Source organism: Ursus maritimus, unplaced genomic scaffold (assembly GCF_017311325.1).
Source record: "Ursus maritimus isolate PB19 unplaced genomic scaffold, ASM1731132v1 scaffold_28, whole genome shotgun sequence".
Lineage (NCBI taxonomy): Eukaryota > Metazoa > Chordata > Mammalia > Carnivora > Ursidae > Ursus > Ursus maritimus.
Genome location: NW_024425341.1, coordinates 11,830,309 through 11,844,337, shown reverse-complemented (window position 1 = coordinate 11,844,337; position 14,029 = coordinate 11,830,309). Strand labels below are relative to the sequence as shown.

Here is a 14,029-nt window from a genome sequence, read left to right as displayed (position 1 = left end):
GTGGGATTTCAAATTTAAGAAACTGAGCGCGGAGGAACTACCAGTTTAAATATGTAATGGCTTAAATAGTTTAAATATTTAATAGTTAAAAAGACTGCAGTTTAAAGTTTTAATGGAGGTGTGTAGGTAGGTTGGAGCTAGGCCCACAGGGGACTTTGCTTTGTATATAAGCTAAGAACTTTGTCCTGAAAGTGAAGGTGCAAAATAGGAGGGCACAATCTCAAAATCAATCCAGATGAAAAAATACAAATTATAACATGACATACCAATTAAATAATTAAATATATCGACTCATCGAGACATTCTCATTTGTTGTCTGAATGAAGAGAGCAAAGAAAGTTCTATGGCTCTTACCATCTTCATTTTGATATAATTTCCTCCTATAGGTATTCTTTTTTATTCCTTGCCTTTCTATATTCTTAATTTCATCTGTTGATGGCGCCAGTGAATTTCTGTGGAGACAATAAAGTGGAGGCTTGCAAGTACTCCAGATTTGCTTGGGGTAGTACACATTTCCCAAACTTTGTCGATTGTGAAGTTTCTTCACTGTGATTGTCTACTGCTAACTCCTCACAAAAAGACCACCAAAATAACGTGTTTGAGTAAAACCAAGAGAGAGTGAGAGAGAGAGAGATCATTGGGTAGATGGGGGGATGTGGGGCGTGATCCTGGACTCCAGGATCCTGACCTGAGCTGAAGACAGACGCTTAACCGACTGAGCCACCCAAGTGCCCCTAAACCATTAACATTCTTTTTTTTTTAACCATTAACATTCTTAACACATAAATTTCACATTTTTCTTAACAACTGAGGCAACTTGTTCATGTATAAAAAAGAATTGTCAACATTTAAAAATTATATATAATCATACAAAATTATATGTAATTTGGTTAGGAACCTAATGTTTATAATAATGTAGCCTGAATTATATACATTAAGTGTATCCAAACTGCTTTTGTGACTTAATATTGGAATTTTTGCATTTGAAAAAATCAACTAGTTGGGGTACCTGGCTGGCTCAGTCGGTGGAGCATGCAACTCTTGATCTTGGGGTTGAAAGTTTGAGCCCTATGTGGGGTATAGAGATTACTTATTAAAAAAAAAAAACCTATTAAAAAATCAACTAATTTTTTCAATATTTTATTAAGAATTTTTTCAGACAAGAGGTGCCTGTCTGGTTCAGTCAGAAGAGCATGTGAGTCTTGACCTCGGGGTCGTAAGTTCAAGCCCCATTAAGGGTGTAGAGACTACTTAAAACTTTTTTTTTTTTTTAATAAATTTTTCAGGCAAAAAAGCTGAAAAAAATTTAGTGGGTATCCATATACCAACCACATTTGATTATATATATTTTATCACATAGCCATCAACTTTTTTCTTTTAACCTGTCTTTTTTGATGCATTTCAAAGTTGCAGACATTAAGAGCTCCTGGTGGCTCAGTCAGTTAAGTGACCATTGATCTCAGCTCAGGTTGATCTCAGAGTCGTGAGTTCAAGCCCCACATTGGGTTCCATGCTAGGTGTGGAACATACTTAAACATTAAAACATAAACCACAGGGACCTGGGTGGCTCAGCTGGTTAAGCATCTGTCTTCAGCTCAGGTCATGATCCTGATGTCCTGGGATTGAGCCCTACTCAGGGGGGAGTCTGCTTCTCCTTCTCCTGCCCCTTCCCAGTCTCATGCCCTGTCTCTTTCTCTCTAAAATAACAAAATCTAAAAAAATAAAATAAAAAAGTTGCAGACATTAGTACATTAACTGTATCATATGAATACATATACTTCATGTGGTATGCATACTTCAGCATGCCTATCATTAACTATAAAGAAATGTAATATCTAAACTGTACCATTCCTTGAGTTCCAATATAAACATTGTTAAAAGATGCGACATAGTGAAAATTTTAAGTGAGCAAAAATCTATTTGAATTGGGCAAATACAAAGGAGCTCTGAGTTGCTATACAAAATGAAAGACTTTTATATTATACCCAGAGGGAGAGGAAACAAGGAAGTTGTTCTAGGCAAAAAAAAAAAAAGGGGGGGGGGTGTTGGTTATTGCAAGCTTACTTTCCTGTAGGGAATGACAGGGGTCTATCTGGCAGATTACCTAAGTAGTGCTGAACAGGCAATTCCATTTCTGGGAAAGCCAAACTCAGTTTGGTGACTTGGGGCTTAGCACAAGTGACTCCATATGGGTGGGGCCCATTGTCTTCTTTATAACAGCATACACCAGTACCACCCATATCTCTATCATGACAAAACTTTGCCCAGAAAATAACCATTGTTTTGATATTTTTTTTATCGTGGATTAACTTTGCTTCTTCTAAGACTTAAATAAATGGAATTATACAAAATGTAGCCTTTTGGTTAGGCTTTGTTCATACAGCATAATTGTTTTTAACTTTTTATTTTAGATAATTATAGGTTCACACAGAATTATAGGAAATAATACAGAGAAATCACATATATCTTTTACTCAGTTTCCCCAATGAAATTCATGCATAACCATAGTACAATATCATAAACAGGAAATCAATATTGATACAACCCACCAATCTTACTCAGATCTTACCAGTTTTATATACAATCATGTGTGTATTTGGTTCTATGCAATATTATCACTTTGTATTGATTCATGTGACCACCACCAGTCAAGATACAGAACAGTTCCATCACAAGAATCTCTTTGTGGTCACAATCACCTCACTTTCTATCCTTCACCACCACCAAACCCAGGCAATCATTAAAGGACCTCTATCTCTTTAATTTTGTCATTTCAAGAGTATTATGTAAGTGGAATCATACACCATGTAGCCTTTAGAGATTGGCTCTTTTCATTCATTATAACCTTGAGATACAAACAAATCGTTGTGTGTAGATATTCCTTTTTATTGCTGGATTCTATTCCTTTTCTTTTTTTCTTTTCTCTTCCTTTTTTTTGGAAGATTTTATTTATTTATTTATTTATTTATTTGAGAAAGAGAGCGAGCGAGCAAGTTGGGAGAGGAGCAGAGGGACAGGTAGACTCTGTGCTGAGCGTGGAGCCCGACAGGGGGCTCGATCCCATGACCCTGAGATCATGACCTGAGCCAAAACCAAGAGTCAGATGCTTAACCAACTAAGCCACCCAGGTGCCCCTCCATTTTTTTTTTTTAAGTAAACTCTATGCCAAACGTGGGGCTCCACCTCATGACCCTGAGATCAAGGTCACAGAAGGGATAGAGGGAGGAAGATGTGACTAGAATAGCTACATAGAGCTATCAGCATGGTAGGACTTCATTTCTTCAGCTGAGAGGTATGGATGTTCACTGCATCATTCTTTGTGTTTTATCTTAAATATTGCAAATACATTTTGAAAGTGAACAATTACAGAAATAACATATTTAGATTCAGAATAGATATATCACCGTTATTTCTAAAGCTTTTTATGATCTCCCCCATCTTCTTTCAAAATACATTGCTAACACAATTACATAGAGGTCCAAAGGGTGAAAGAGCTATTGCCTGCAAGTGTGATTTCCCCCAGATGTGTCTTCTGAGATAGTGTCTGATTTCCCAAAAAGCTGACTTGCTGTTCTTGTTGGAAAGATTCCTTTTGCTTATCATAAAATTTGCTTTTTGTTAATCTTATGTTCAGTTACAGCTATTCTGTCTCTTCACTGTTTATCCCTTCCTCAATATTAAACACTGAAATTGTGTAACTGAGTAATATTTGTTTTATTCCTTTCCACATATTATTTTTATCCTCATAAATGACTGCAATTATCTTTACATATGCATCATGAGAAATACATATCATTGAGCAACCTGTTTGTGCAAGGTTCTTTGTATACAACTATTTCCTGTACAGACTTCTCAGATTTTATAGAAGTACTATTACCACCTTCCTTCTAGTATAATAGCTCTTGATCTGTAACCTCAACTAACAAAAAGTTGTGATATAAATTAGTCACTGATGAGTTATGAATACATTTCCTACAAATTACACTATAGAAAGAATGCAGAGGGAGAAAGAGGCTACATTTTTTTTAAAAGGGTATAATGCTAAATGAAATAAGCCATTCAGAGAAAGACAAATGCCATATGATTTCAGTCATATGTGGAATTTAAGAAACAAAACAAACGAACAAAGGGAAAAAGAGACAAACAAAAAACCAGATTCTTAACTATAGAGAACAAACTTATGGTTAAAAGAGAGAGGTGGGTGGGGAGATGGGTGAAATAGGTGATGGGTATTAAGATTACGATGGGCATTGAGTAATGTATAGAATTGTTGAATCACTATACACAAAATATCATTTAAAAAATCTGCAATCGGGGCACCTGGGTGGCTCAGTCGGTTGGGCATCTGCCTTTGGTTAGAGTCAGAATCCCAGGGTCCTCCGATAGAACCCACATCAGGCTCCCTGCAGGGAGCCTGCTTCTCCCTCTCCCTCTGCCTCCTGCTCCCCCTGCTTGTGCTCTCTCTCTCAAATAAATAAGTAAAATCTTAAAAAAAAATTCTTGGATATTTTATTTTTACCATAGGACACTATCTATAATGGTTTCTTTCCAGTAATGGTTAAGAGAATAAACTTCAGAGTTAGGACCCTAGGATTTATTTCAGCTCTGCCATTCACAACTGTATAATCTTGTACAAATTATTTATCCTCTTTGAACCTCAATCTTTTCATCTATAAAATGGAGATAATAATGGTATTTATTTCTTGGGTTGAGGAGGGGATAACATAAAGTTCTTACTACTGCACCTAGTAAAGCTCTCAAACACAGTGATTAGTTCAATATATGTTAATTATTGGTTTATTATTTTGACAAATATTTCACAGTGTCTTTGTGGAAATCGCCTAAGTTTGTCTAGTGTTCAAAGAAAAATTCAATGATTATATTATTAAGAGAAGAAATAATTGCTTGGGGATCTGCTATTTCACACAAATCATGCTAGTTTATAATGATGTCACAAGACTGTCACACTTGAATAACTTCGTTGATTTTCATTCTCAGCATTTTTTAAAGTTTATTTACTTAAGTAATCTCTACACCAAATGTGGGACTTGAACTCAAGACCCGGAGATCAAGGGTTGCGTGCTCTTCTGACTGAGCCAGCGAGTTACCCCCATTTTCAGCATTTAGAATCATCCTGAAACAACCGCTTACTAACTACATCGACTAAATTTTTACTGTAGCTGATAATTTTTTTGCTTGAAGAAAACTTAGAAACAGTCTGAAATCTTCAAGTGCTTGGGATATGGCTACCTGTTCCCCTTCTCATGTAACTCAGAAGCAAAGGTAAAAACGCTTATATGAAAATAAAATATTTCAGCCCCAAACAATACCTTATAATCTTTAGTTTCAACATATTACGTGGATTTATGTAATTAGGTGGTAAAAATTTCTTTCCTCCTTTAAAACTAGCAGGGATATATAGATCTTTACCTCCTTTCATCTTCTTTATGTTGTTTTATGGCATCATTTTTCTCCCGTATTTCCTGGTTTAAAACTTGTCATCATTGACTATTGTACCCTCCCTCCAATCTGTCTTCACTTCTTATGCCTGCGCAATCCATTTCTTCCTATCTGTTCTCAATACCGCCACCTTTGCCTCCTATACAATCCAATTTCACCATCTCCAGTTCATTTCATCTATTTCCAGGGAAAGACACCCTTGAGAAATCTTCAGTAACTCCTTATGCTTCTGGAGTAGCCTGGTTACAAGCAAGGCCTCCCAGGACTCCAGCCATTTCCCATTCCCCCTTTCGTACTGCCTACCTTCCAGCCAATCCGCACTCCTCTACTTAGGTCTCTACCGCCTCATTATCCCACCCACTCATTTCCTCCACACGAAGTTATTCTCTTTATTTGACATGCCTACCTCCTTTCTGTCGGCCTTCCCATTTCACAGATGAAGAAACTGACACTTAGGTGAAGTGACCATGACAATCCCTGTGGTGGGAACTGAATCCAAGTTTTTCAGACTCAGACTCTTTACTCCTGAATACTTCAGTGTGTATCTCTTAAGAACAAGGATATTCTCTTACATAACCACAGTACAATGATCACACTCAGAAAATTTTGCATCGACGTAGTACCATGATATATTATACAGGCCACACTTCAAATGTCACCAACTATCCTTTATAGCGAATTTTCCCCAATCCAGAATCCCATCCAGGATTAAGCCTTGTCTTTATTTCTTATATTTCTTCAATATTCTTTAACCTGGAATAGTTCCTTTGCCTTGCTTTAATTTCAAGACATTGATAGTTTTTATTTTACTTTTTTAAACGATTTATTTGTTTGAAAGAGTGGGGAGGGGGCAGAGGGAGAGAATCTTCAAGCCAAATCCCCAGCTGAGCACGGAGCCCTTGGCGGGGCTCAATCCTACCACCCATGAGATCATGACCTGAGCCAAAACCAAGAGTTGGACACCCAACCAACTGAACCACCCGGGCGCCCCAAGTCATGGATAGTTTTTAAAGAGTACAGGCTAGTTTGTAAAATTCCCCTCAGTGTGGGTTTTTCTGAGTGTTACCGCGTGATTAGATTCAGATTACGGATTTCCAGCAGTCATATTACATAAATGAAGTCGTGTACTTCTTACTGCATCACATCGCAGGGGCCACAATGACAACTGTCTCATTACTGGCAGTATTCAACTTTGATCGCTTGGGTATGGTGGTGTCTGGCACCCTGTAAAGTTACTTTTCTCCCTTTGTGATCAATAGCAATCTGCGGGGACATATTCTAAGACTGCATAAATAAGCTTTTCCCCATCAAATTTTCACCCAAGTGGTTTTCACATTTACTGATGTTTAATGACACAAGAATTATCACTGATAGTTGCAAAATGTTGATTTTCCCAACTCTGTTGCTCCTCTACATTACATGGCCTTGTACTGGAAGAACTTCCTCTTCTTTGCCTATATTACTTTCTAACCAGGAAAAAAGAAAAAGCTTAAAAAAAAAAAAAAGAGAAGTGGATACCATTTTAACTGGAGTGTGGTTAGTTCCCATTCCCCTTCAGTGTGCTGGGTCCAGCTTCTCTGTGACCTGGACCTTCATTTCTGGGGCTACAGCGACGGCGGCCTATCACCACACAAATTCAAAGCCCACTTACTCCTTTGTTGTGCAGTTGGTAGTTGCAGATATTCTAAAATGACACTCCAGTCTCTCTTGTTTGGGAGTAAAATACTATTGTGTTTCCATCCCTACCCTACCTTTATGCTTAACTTGTGGATCACAAAAATATTTATTCTAATGTTTCCCAAACTAAATGTGCTTTAGATTCACCTGAAAGCTAGAGAATTGTTTAAAGCAGAGGTGGCTGGGGTCCGGCCCCCAGAGAATCCGATTTAGTATATCTGGATTAAAGCCCAGGAATCAGCAAATCCGCAATCCAGGTAGTCTGCGGATCAAACTTGGAGAAACATCACCCTCCAAAATAATGAAGGGCAAACCTCCCTTCCTCGAGAAGTTGGAGCCACTGGCAATTCCCAAGGCGCCCGCTCAGGAAAAGGCGGGTGAAACAAAAGAGGGCGTTCATCCTTCCTCGCCCCACCGGCCTTCGGAAACCTACTACATCCGGTTGATGCCACTCGGGTGCGGGGTCCCAGGTGCTGGGGTGAAGGCGAAGAGAGCCCCCTAACCCTGTCGCTTTGGGCGGAGCCCGCTGGCGGGCGCGCAGGGGGGCGGGTCCCCCTCGGCGCCCGCGGGGCTGCGGCCAGGGAGCCCCACCCCTCCTGGCACCCCCTCCCCCCGCGCCCAGGCCGGGTGCTTAGTCACGGTGAGGCTGCGCTTGCCCGGGGCCGGCCCCGCTCCTTCCCCGGGAGTGCCCGCGCCCCCCCTCCCTTTCGCGCGCACTTCCGCGTGCATGGCCCTGCTGCTCCGGGCCCTGAGCGCCAGCGCCGGGCCGAACTGGCGGCGAGCGGCGCGCGCCTTCCCCCGCTTCCCGCTGCCTCTGCCGCCGTCCGCCCGCGCCCTCTCCCGCGCCATGGAGTGCAGGCAGGAGCCGCAGCCGCAGCCCCCGCCGCCCGCCGCCGGCGTCGTGGCCTCTTACGACTACCTGGTGATCGGGGGCGGCTCGGGCGGGCTGGCCAGCGCGCGCAGGGCGGCCGAGCTAGGCGCTAGGGCCGCCGTGGTGGAGAGCCACAAGCTGGGAGGCACATGCGTGAGTACCGGGTCCCTGGCGGCGCGTCCCGCAGCGCGGCTTTCTCTTCGCTCTGCAGGGGCAGCCTGTCCTCGTTGCTAGGGTGGGCCGTCCGTCCGGGGAAGGGCCCCCAGCGCCGCGCTCTCCGCTTTCCCACCCGCGTCTGAGGTCAGGGTCCCAGCAGGTTTAGAGGAGACAAGTGTAAAGGGCTTCCCTGCGGCTCCCAAAGCTAAGCCTTCGCCTGTTCCAGCCCAGGTGCATGCGGTGTGAACCGTGGGTGGTGAAATCTAACAACTTGACTGCATCCTCCCTCCTCAAGGTGGAAGAGTATGGTATTCCATGGTTGATCTCATCTGCAGATCCGTGGAACAGAACTGCCCGTGGAAAAACTGCAGCTGGCGTCGGGGGTCGGGGAGCGGGTTTGGGTACAGGCCCTTGAGGAATGCGGATCCAGATCCTCTCCTTTCAGTTCCTGGGGCAGAATGATTTACCGCAGTGGTTCTCACCCTTGACGGCACATTCGAATCACCTGAGGAGTTGGAAAAATTCTGCTGTGGGTTCCACTCCCGTGGCTTCTGATGTCACTCGTCTGAGGTGCAGCCTGGGCTTTGGGAGGGTTTCGAAGCTCCACAGGTGATTCTAATCGCAGCTGATGTTGACAACCACTGACTACAGGTTACCTCGATGTAGGATTTACTCTTAATTGCATTCTCAGACCTTTTCCTTTTGTTTTGTCTCTTTTGGGGGGGGGGATTTTAAAACTGCCTCCAAAAAAGAAGGTCGTAAATCTTACGATTGAGAATCTTCATCATTAAAAAAAAATTGTTCCCATGTTATTGGTGTGGCCTTTTCTGTCACAAGACTTGGGTGAGATATTTGCTGTTAATATTAAAATTCTGTATCCAAGAGTAACCTGGGGTTGGGAAGGTTCTCCAAATTCTTTTGGAGACTTGTTTAAATTATACCAAATTGGGAACTCCTTAAGGGCAGGGATGGGCTCATGTGTTTATGCGCCGCTTACCACTTTGACAAAATATCTTGCTCAATAACCCTACGTGTGATGAATCAAATACAAAACTGACAGTTTGTGAAAGGGCTGACTCCAGTGTCCAGTACTCATTTTTCAAGTTCAAAATGAAAGTGGGAATGGAGGAAAGGAAGAAGCCCTGGTAATGATCAACTTGCACCTTGACATCTTAGTGCAGACTCCATTAGAAGTCTGTCTCTGCAGAAAGCAGATTGAGGGGTGCCACCAGGAGGCCCCCTGGACAGCTGGTGAGAGCACTTGATGATTTCTCATTTTTGTACCTCTTTTCTTTTTTTTTTTAAGATTTTGTTTTTAAGTAATCTCTACACCCAACGTGGGGCTCGAATTCACAACCCAGAGATCAAGAGTGTCATGCTCTACTGACTGAACCAGCCAGGCACTCATGTACCTCTTTACTTTTCTCAGTTTCTCAGTTTCCCTCCCGCGTTTCGTCATAATCAGTTTGTGGCATCCTTCATCCTTGCCTGGCTCCACTGATATTAATCAAGAAGGGGCTGGCCTCATTTTTAGGTTCTTGTTAGGAATATGAATACACTAAGAGGTAAATTACTTCTGAGATCGAGAGAAGAATAGCTCTGGACAGTCAGCCATTTACTGCTGCCTTATAGAATGCCTGGCCTTGCCTGTATCATTCTGCTATGGCAACATTTCTTTTCCAGTAAGCTTTGGTATCTTGGGGGAAATCCTCTATTTCACATTATCATGACATTAATTTGGGTTCTTCTCAAACTGACTTTTGGTTTTGAATTACAAGGAATAGTGTAATAAAATCTTTTTAAAAAGGCGGGGGGGAGCACCTGGGTGGCTCAGTCGTTAAGTGTCTGCCTTCGGCTCAGATCATGATCCCGGGGTCCTGGGATGAGCTCTGCATCGGGCTCCCTGCTCAGCGGGAAGCCTGCTTCTCCCTCTCCCACTCCCCCTGCTTGTGTTCCCTCTCTCGCTGTCTCTCTCTCTCTGTCAAATAAATAAATAAAATCTTAAAAAAAAACAAAACAAAACAGCAACAAGGAATGGTGTAGGTATGTGTTGGATATCAGATAATATATAACAATCTATAAGACAAGAGTTTAAATTGAAGAATTCTGGTTATCTAGCCTAGCCATAGTTGCAGTAATAAACTTCTGATGTCCAGTGATTTCCAAGCAGGTGCAGGGAAAAGGGAGGCCCTCTGAAGTAACACCATTTCATTTGTTCATGTCTTCATTTCCTGTATTCTTAGTGCTAAGTACTTGGATTGAGGCTGGCAGAGAGAATAGGGCAGATACAAATATTTGTAAAGCAAAGGTCCCTTCCCACAGGGAATTTGCAAATAGTGGGGAAGCAGCATGTAGACAGTCAACTCCAAAGTGAGTTGGTCTGTGTTAATTGCTGCCAATAGTAAAAAATTACAGGAGAGTTGGACTCATCACTTCTGCCTGGGTACCATGGGATGGATGGTTTTGTGAAGGGGTGAGTATCTTTCTGGACTTGAGCAAGATGAGTACCATTGTTTGATAGGGTAGGGTCAGAGATAAAGGCCGAGAGACAGGTTATGTTGGGTAATTGAGTTTGGAGCAGAGGGTGTCTCATAGACATGGGAAGCTGATGGGTAGGTTGTGGTGAAAAAAAAAATACAGTTTCTGGGGGCTCTTGGCTGGCTCAGTCCATAGAACATGTGACTCTCAGTCTTGGGGTGGTGAGTTCAAGCCCCATATTGGGTGTAGAGCTTACTTGAATGAAGTGAACTGTGTGAAAGGGTTTTTGAGTGGGGAAGTGACTCAATAAAAGTGACTCAGTAAAAGGCAGCCACTTAACCGACTGAGCCACCCAGGCTCCCCAGTGGAATTGTGTTTTGTTTTTAATTGTTTTATTCTTGTTTGCTCATTTATTAATTCATATGCCAGGTATACAGGTACTTTTTTAGATGCTGGGGTCATAGCAGCAAAGAAAGTAGATAAAAATCCCTGTCCTTGTGGAGCTTACATTGTAGTTGTTATCTGCAGTTTCTTAATTTTCCATGCAATATTTTTGTAATAATTGTTTTAAAGATTTTATTTATTTATTTGAGAGAGAGCAAAAGCTAGAGAGAGAGCACACACAGAGGGAGAGGGAGAGAGAGAAGCAGGGAGTCTGATGAGGGGCTCAATTACTCTGGGATCATGACCCAAGCCAAAGGCAGAGGCTTAATCAACTGAGCCACCCAGGCGCCCCAATACTTTTAGCTTTATGAAACACTATGTGGACCTTGTTATTTTCATTTCAGTTAGGATTGGACTCACACAGATCCTTGTAGGAATTTGGGAAGCATTCTTCTGGTTTAGCACCCTTACTTTACTGAAGAGCAGAGTGAGTGTCAGCTAGAATGTGGTTGGAAACAAACCAAGCATACTATAACCTATGGAACTGGCGGCCCGGCCGTCAGAAACTATAGCTTTGGTGTATTAGTATGGAGTAAACTGTGACTTGATGAACCTTTTAAGCATTATTCTTTACTACAGGGGAGGAACCTTCTTACCGCTCCTTCTTGGGAACCAGACATCATTTACTCCAAAAACAGTTAAGGGTCTACCACACTGGTCTTCACTCTGTAGGTCCTGATTTAGTAGGTGTGGTGTGAAGCAAAGCAGATGTATTTTTAATATATATTTTTTTAAGATTTTATTTTATTTATTTATTCGACAGAGATAGAGACAGCCAGCGAGAGAGGGAACACAAGCAGGGGGAGTGGGAGAGGAAGAAGCAGGCTCATAGCAGAAGAGCCTGATGTGGGGCTCGATCCCACAACGCCAGGATCACGTCCTGAGCCGAAGGCAGACGCTTAACCACTGTGCCACCCAGGCGCCCCAAAGCAGATGTATTTTTAAAGAGCAGCATTCTGATTTTGGTGTAACATGAGCCGGACACAGTGGCAGGGTCTTATAGGAAGAAGGGACAGTACGAAGCATTAGGAGGCATCTGGTGAATTCTGCATAACTATGCAGGTCAGATGACAATGAATTTGGTCCTAGAGTCATTCATTTCCTAGTTTCATAATTTTATGCCTTCCAAAGTTGTCTACGTAGCATGACTCTTTGCCTTGATTTTCTGACTCTTCCTCAATCTTCCTTTTCTAGGAGGCTTTTTTTTTTTTTTAATTTCTGTGATCTGATAGAGTAGGCCCCTTTTAAGAAAACATGCATTTTTCTTTTTCTTTCTTTTTTTTAAGATTTTATTTATTTATTGGTCAGAGAGACAGCACAAGCAGGAGGAGCGGGGGAGGGAGAAGCAGGCTCCCCACTGAGCAGGGAGCCCAACGACGACGCAGGGCTTGATCCCAGGACCCCGGGATCATGACCTGAGCCAAAGGCAGATGCTTAACCGACTGAGCTACCCAGGCACATGCATTTTCAAGATGAGTGACACATATTGGTGTAGTTAAGGGCTCACCTTTTTTCTGATAGAATTTTTTAAGCTGTTAAGTTCAGGTATGAGATGACTTTGCCCCATATTGTGTTCTGTAGAGGAGGAAAAACTTTTCCTCTACCCTGTTAGTTTCAGTAGCTGGAGCCTGCAAATTAGATCAATAGCAGATTTATAGGAGTTTATTTCACATGCACATGGACTGTCACAGAGAAGTTGGTGTTGGGGGGGAAGCACTTAGGACTGGGAGCTTAATACCAATATAACAAATGGTGATAAATTGTGGAGAAGTGACTAACAAAGGAAAGGGGGTTTGGGCTTTTAGTGGCAGTAAATTGTGGAAAGGTAAATATATGAGGGAAACTAATGGAAGATAAAGGTTACTTTTTTTTTTTATATTTTATTTATTCATTTGAGAGAGCATGAGTGGGATGGGGGGTGCAGAGAGGAAGAATAAGAGGGAGAAGCAGACTCCCCACTTAGCAGGGACCCAGATGTGGGGTCCATCCCAGGACCCTGGGATCATGACCTGAGCTGAAGGCAGACGCTTAACCGACTGAGCCACCCAGGCGCCCCGATAAGGTTTTTTGGTGTAGATTCTGCTCAGTGCTCTCTTTCCCTTTTGAGTGATAAGGGTTGTTCTCCTCCTCCTGGTACAGGAGAGGGGTGAGGGATACCTTCACAAAGGGAAATTTATGCCCTGCTATTAGGCAGAAAGGGGGAGGGCAGAGAGGTCCTCCTTTGCTCTTTCTTAATTATCTTTAGCTCAAAATAATCTATATGTCAAAGTAGAATAGTTTGAAGTGGCATATTCCGATTTCCTGTGGTTCAAAGTGAAAGAAGCAACAAGGGCCAGAATTGCTACTCAACTTCTAATGGATGAACCAGGTCAAGAGGCATGGGTAGCTCCCATAACACGATTCCACCCTTGCACTGGTCTTTATTTTTCTCCATCGGGCAAAAAGTTGTAGGGTAGGAAGTTGGACGCTTAAAGTGGGAAACTGAAAGAAATCATCTATTTTCCCCTAGAATTCAATGAAAGATAGTAAACTCTTGTTGCCTGTTGCAATTAAGTCATTTCCGAGGGCAGAAAAAGAAATGAGATGATCTTTGAATTCAGTTTTTGGCATCTCCAAAATGCAAAGCCGAGGTGAATGAGAGCCTTCTGGGAGCTTTGTCTCTGTGGTTCGGTTCTCTACCTACGCACACACGTGGGAAGAGTCAGCTTGAGGAACAGTTCTTCTGATTTACTGCTCCCTTTGCCCCAGGGCTTGTGGGAGCACACGTTCCAGTGTTCTTGCTGAGCGTACTGATTCTGTGATAAAGAGTAACCGAGTTCTTGTGGTATCGCGTGCAGTTCTCACCGAGAGTTGGTACTAAGGGTTCATTACTGGGCCAAAAGCCTTCTCTTCTCTCCTCCCTTCTCCCTCTCTCCTCTTTCTTCTCTTCTCTTTTCTCTTCTC

At 42.4% G+C, this 14,029-nt stretch overlaps 1 protein-coding gene across 1 annotated transcript in view; it reads left to right on the top strand.

Moving 5' to 3' along the window:
* The first annotated feature begins 7,835 nt into the window (after positions 1 to 7,835).
* The window catches only part of GSR (glutathione-disulfide reductase), a 46,666-nt gene continuing 40,472 nt past the window's right edge, over positions 7,836 to 14,029 (top strand). The window contains exon 1 of the mRNA XM_040643282.1: positions 7,836 to 8,161. Coding sequence (XP_040499216.1) covers positions 7,865 to 8,161 — 297 coding nt within the window. The 5' untranslated portion in view covers positions 7,836 to 7,864. The remainder of the gene's footprint in view (positions 8,162 to 14,029) is intronic.